Raw genomic sequence first — 6,240 nt, forward strand, 5'->3', positions numbered from 1 at the left:
CAGTAGCATTCCTCCTTATGTAAGAGAACAAACAGTTAAATCCTAACTTGTTTATCCTCACCCAAGGACATTTGATTTTTTTAAAGAGAGGGAAGCGGGGGAGGGAGAGAGAGAGAGAGAGAGAGAGAGAGAGAGAGAGAGAGAGAGAGAGAGAGATACATCTATGTGAGAGAGAAACATTGATCAGTTGCCTCCTACATGTGCCCTGTAAAGGGAGTAGGGGGGGATTCAAACCCACAATCTGGGTATATATGTGCCCTGACTGGGAATCAAACATGCCACCTTTCGGTGCACAGGATGATGCTCCAACTAAATGAGCCACAGTGGCCAGTGCCCTAATTTTTATTAATAGTGTGGAAATATATCAGGCACACAACTAGGAAGATCTTTAGCTTTCTTCTCAATGTAGTCTCTACCATAATTTGAATTTGGAATCATATACTAATTTTAGGTGTGTTTTCTTTTTTAATTTAATGATGTGACAATTTTTAACATAAATGTTAAACATTTAATCAGTGGACTATTTTATCTAAATCCATTAAATGTTTTCGTGTATTTTACTTATACGTAAATATACAACTTATCTTATTAGGCTTTAATTTCATTCTATGTAAATATGAGTTTTATTCAGATAATTTTATTCAAAAGCTTAATTTTTCAAGTAAAAATCTAAGTAAAATACAAAGGTCCTAAAACAGGCCAAAGAATCCACAAAATAAGACAATTTTAAGATAAGTAAATTGTAAGGAAAAAACAACACTTGTCAAAATTAACCAATGACGCTGACCTTTATACTTAAAGAAATAAAATCACCAAATGACCAAAAAAGAATTTTTGCCTTAGACAAATGATATGCATATTATCAGAAAAGGGTGTTTAGTATATTTTTACGGAATTATATTGACTTAGTTTATTTAACACCATTTAGGTATACAATATTTCTACAACTGATTGGCTTACTTGCATAACACTAGTACCTGTTTGTAACCGTTCAGGGAGGTATCATTTGCATTCTTGAACAGAGTAGGCCCAGTTACTATTAGGAACACTATAATCATCTCTCTTCCAGACTGAATGAGGTACATAGGTTGAATTAATTCCCCAAGCGTTCAGTGTGCTCATGCCTATTTTTTTTTTTTTTTGCTGTCATTAAATTATCATTTCTGACTACTTTAAATGAGCATATAACGAGCCCATCTTCTGCCTATTCCATAAACATACAGCCACATCAGTTTACCACATGATTAGGATTGCCAGAAGATCACATTGTTGCCATAAAAGGGAAGCCTCCAGTTGTTAATCTGACTGACTATCAAGTTAATATCAACTTGTAAAATGCTATATAACTACTAGGCAGAAATTCCCTAAAATTAGCTTATTTGAATCAGTGTGGAGGAGATCAAGCTTTAATCAGTGTGGAGAGGATCAAGCTTTAACAAGGTAAGATTGGGGGTCCAGCAGGGATCGGTTTATTCTGAACCCCCAATCTTACCTTGTTAAATCTTGATCCTCTTAGGGGCTTCAAAGATTTGGATTGCTCTTTTTCCGGGCCCAGATCAAACTCATCTCATCCACAGACTCTTTTGTGTTTCTGTCTTCTTCTAAACTCAGGAACCTACAACTCCTTGTAGTTTGAAAACCTGTGGCACTGTATTTTACTCTACCTTGTATTATTTTATGTATTTGTCTTATTTTCCCCTTTCCCCACCATAAATCCATTACATTCGTTTTCAAGACAGGAGTTGTCTGTGCCTTACTTATTTTTATATCCTGTAACATGAGGCCATGATAGGTGTTTAGTACGTCCATTCAAATCGAGTTAGAAATTTAACCCATTAATAATGTGAGATTGATATAAATTTTTGAAGATTAAACAAATGAAAGTTAAGTCCACTCATTTCAGTTTCTATAATTGCTATAATCAGAGAGACTCAGTCTATTACCGTGTTTTGATTTTAAAACAAGGTTTCCAGACAATCTTCTTTATATTCCCCAGATTATGGTTCTTGCTCCAGATTTGTAATATGAGCCTAGTTTTTCACTCCCAGTGTGCTCCTTGTCACTACAGTTTGGATAACAGAGCTTGCTGGTATTCCAGCAGAACCCCTGGAAGTGTTCTGCTAACAGAATTGTTGCATACACCTATACTCAAAATCTCTGATTCGAATAAAAATTATTAAAATCACACAGCTATATTTCTCTATGGGCCAAAAATGTATTTAGCACCTCCAATTACTTCTATGGGATTTTACAACTTAATACTCTAGTATTTTACTTTATCTTTAGTCTTTATTGCATGTAGAATATGTATTAAAACTTAGAGACATAAAACATGCTTTACTAAAATAAAAAAATTTTCTCTCAAGTTCTGCAGCAAATACTTTAACTGCTGAGGAAAATTCTGGATTTGCCAAACGTGTTCGACAAGATAATTCAAGCGATAAGCACTTACAAGAAAACGGACTGGCAGTTGGTATGTTTGAGCTCTTACTTTGATATTTAATAATATACTTACCTAATACATGTATAGTACTGTGGTATTTTCATAAGACTATCCTTTTATCTACTCATCACCTTTATTACATGGTAAGTATGACTATCATGTTGTAAATGAGAAAACTTAAGACACAAAATGAAAACACTAAGCTAGTACTGCACAGATACTTCACGATAGAGCCAGAACTCAGAATCGTATCTCTAAAACTATATTTTGCATCTCTAGTTTTCTATACTGCTTCACATGGTGGAAGAATTAGTAAATAATTGAACTAATTAATTGAAAATATTAGCGAAAGGTGTTGTTTAATAGGTTGTGATTAAATATATTTTATAGATGAACTATATCTACTTGAAATTTTTCCATTACCCTCTTATTCTTGATCATCTGGCCTCAGACTCACTTGTGCAATTACAGCCAAGGCTCCAGTACCTAGTTATAATCATGTTGTAACTCCCGTTAGCAGGTTGAAAAGATGCTGATGGGATGAATACATCCTCTCAATTACATTTGGGGGTGACAGGAGTCCATGTCAACAAAACCACATCCTCAGTAAAACCAGAAGAGATAGTGCCACTCAGTTTCTCCCCCTTGGTGTCCAGGCTTCTGTTTCCCTAGCACTCCAGTTCCTAGACTTCTTCAGGAAGTATGTGTTTACACCCACTATGTGCTAGGTTCTGTGATGGATACAAACATCATTAAGAACCAGTTTGGTTCTTCTCTAAAGTAACTTAAAATCCTAGCACTTGGAATTTAAAGGGGTTTCATGAGATAACAAGTGTTTCTAAGAAAACATGAAAACTATTGCTCTTTCATCACAGTAATATTACATTTCTCAATAGCTTTGCCAAACTGCATTGATACATCCTTACTTCTTGTGGTAGCCAGTGGCGGTTGTTTACCTTAAGTTCAATGGAAATATCTTTTATGCAAATTTAAAACTCAATAAAGTAAAATTTACTATGTTTATTTGGTTTATCATACCATATTTAATAATGCTTAGCAGTGTGTACATGGCAGTTGGTGTAGATATGTGCTGCCCCATGGATCTCCTGAAAAAATTCTCCAGGAAGTCATAATTCTGCAACAAAATGATGTTTGTGATAATCGTCAAAGATAAATTGGGTTTTCTAATATGCTTATTTTCTAATAATATAAAATAATCTATTAGATTATCAAGTATCTCATGCGTAAAAAGAGATGAATTAAAAAATATATGCTATGGAGAAAAAAGTAGGAGATGATACTAAACTATAGTGCTTTCCAAAGAAAAAAGAAGAGCAAAAGCCAGGTTAAAGAATGATTTGTCATTAGGATAATTCACTACAACTTCAGTTTGCAATATGGAGAAATAGATTTCTAAAAGTAGAATGAATGGTGACTATTCTTTTTGAATGATGCTTTTACCATATTTATAAATTTTCTTATTTCTTCTCTAGAATATAAAAGAAACATCCATAAAGCAAAGGCAAACATGGTCAGAAAGTTTGGAAGAAGCATTTCAAAAGGAAATCTAAGATAAATCACTTCAAAATCAACAGACATTAAATGGACACCTCTCCTTTTAAGAGGGTTTGTTTCCAGCACCCTTGCAGAAACGTACTTAAAGTTTTTGAAGAAGACCAGCTTAAAACTAGCTTTACCAAAATAGCTTCAGCAAGCGGAAAATGAAATTCCTTCACTTTTGTTCTTTTGTATTCTAAGCAACTAAAAAATCTTAACAGAAAAGGTTATGTTTTAAGTTTCTAAAATATTGGCTACCTTTTAAAATCCTACGTCATCATGGTGGTAGCTCATTTTTGCTATTCTGCAGCAGGTTGATTAAGTAATTTTAAGAAAACAATAGTGAATTAAATATCATTACTGCTTTTTGAAAATCAGGAGAATTTAGTGGTGATAAAATTATGGCCCAGGATGTATTTTGTCTTACATTATTTTAATCATATATGTGACTTTTCTTCGCAAAAATGTTTTGATGTTCAAATGTACATATATGTTCCCATAAAGCTGTTGTAAATATTATTTAAATAGTCTTCATGAATAAAATACTAATATTGTTCCATACTACTTAGTATATTAAAGTCATAGGTTTTATAATGTTCGCTTTTGTGTCTCGTTACTACCCCTTACACACTTTGAACTATAGCATATAAAATGTGAACTTTGTAGATTTGTATTTCAAATTAAATCAAGATATATGGCACTAGAATCAAGGAATGAAAAGAATCCATAGTTTCTTTAATGATAATGAAAAGATGTTTTAATTATTCCTTTTAGTACCATAGGAAGTACATGGAGCTACAGCTTAATTATATCTCCCTGTTCCCCTGCATTGCTTGGCCTGTTTATCTCCTGAATACAACAAATATTTGGTTAAATGTGTTTTTAACTTTATATGGCCTAGGACTGTCCCATCAAAGCAACATTCAAACTTTCAAAGGTTTTACTACAGAAATGTTAATGTCTCATTACCAGGTGTTGTCCTAAACCCCACTGGTGGTGATATGTAAGAACAATACATGAACTATGTTGCCTTTCTAAAAAAAAAAAAAATTAATTCTGATCTAGCCATGTGTATTTCATATTATAGTTTATTTTTTTACTTAGCAATGAAGAAAAAGACTCTTGGCAATGTTAAGTAATATGCCAAAGATCTCACAACTAGACAGTGGCAGAGTTGGGATTTTGCACTAAGGTTGCTGTAAAGAGTTGCTGCTATTCCTATACTATACACTGCCTCCATCTACAGTGGGCTAATACTCTGCATGTGCATAACTACAAAAAGTATCCACTATAGAAAATGAATTCCATTCCATGGTCACCTGTGATTTGCTAATTTATTTGGGGGAAAATTTAGTCAATGCATTTTATAACTATGAGTAAATTATATTTAGTTCATATTGTTTATATCAAAAAGCAGTTTACATTCTTATTAGTAAAGTATTAATAAAAGTCTTTAGTATCACTGAAAGTATTTACAATCCTACAGATTGCTTTTTCAAGGACTGTTTTGTGTCTTTTACAATCACAATAGCACATTATTTGTTGGATATTTACAACTTGCTCGTAAGTTGTTGTCAACTACTCAAGATATGTTACAAAATCACTGGTTATATTTGAATCTTTGTGTTAAGACTCCATATTCAAAGTCTGAAGACACAGCTTAGATACTAAGTCAAATATAATCTTGTGTTTCAGCAATCAGCACAAGACATTTGTTTTTGAAATACATATGTAGAGTACTAAGTTCTTTCTCTCCTGTAACTTCCCCCAAAAGGCAGTAGTTGACAGATAGTCCATACTACTCAGAGTGAACGTCATTTAACAAACCACTCAAGCCTTGCAAATGGCAAGTTCTGCATAACAGCCACTATAGGGACTAGTTCATCAAGTTAAGAGCTGTCAGGAAAGGTTAGTTCTGATATATTTCTGTCACGTGTGTGTGTGCCTAAAGCATACTGTATGAGACAAAATAAGCCAGGAGTCATAATTTTTTTTAAAGAAGTTCATTCTCATGCTTTCAAACGGAAGATTAAAAGATGTCTGGTATAATTAAGAAGATTAGTAACATGACAGGAAAAAAGTTCTTTGAGCAGGACTTTGGGCAAAGATATTAGGTCCTCAGCCCCATTTCTCAACCCTATAGAATATTCTTATCCTCTGAAGCTACTTCTCAAATATGAAATGTTAATGCTTTTTATTAAAGATATATTTTTATTGATTTCAGAAGAATGAAGGGAGAG

At 33.3% G+C, this 6,240-nt stretch overlaps 1 protein-coding gene across 2 annotated transcripts in view; it reads left to right on the forward strand.

Annotated features, from left to right (window-relative positions):
* Window positions 1–4,632, forward strand: part of KIF18A (kinesin family member 18A) — a gene marked incomplete at its 3' end in the record, with an annotated part of 76,453 nt that extends 71,821 nt beyond the window's left edge. Inside the window, exons 16-17 of one of the 2 annotated variants that reach the window (XM_079788884.1) lie at window positions 2,367–2,473; window positions 3,937–4,632. In XM_079788884.1, coding sequence (XP_079645010.1) covers window positions 2,367–2,473; window positions 3,937–4,019 — 190 coding nt within the window. The remainder of the gene's footprint in view (window positions 1–2,366; window positions 2,474–3,936) is intronic. The other variant, XM_079788883.1, reaches the window with a different exon arrangement.
* Between the last annotated feature and the right edge of the window lie 1,608 nt (window positions 4,633–6,240).

The sequence above is a fragment of the Cnephaeus nilssonii genome (genome assembly GCF_951640355.1).
Source record: "Cnephaeus nilssonii genome assembly, chromosome: 13".
Classification (NCBI taxonomy): Eukaryota; Metazoa; Chordata; class Mammalia; order Chiroptera; family Vespertilionidae; genus Cnephaeus; species Cnephaeus nilssonii.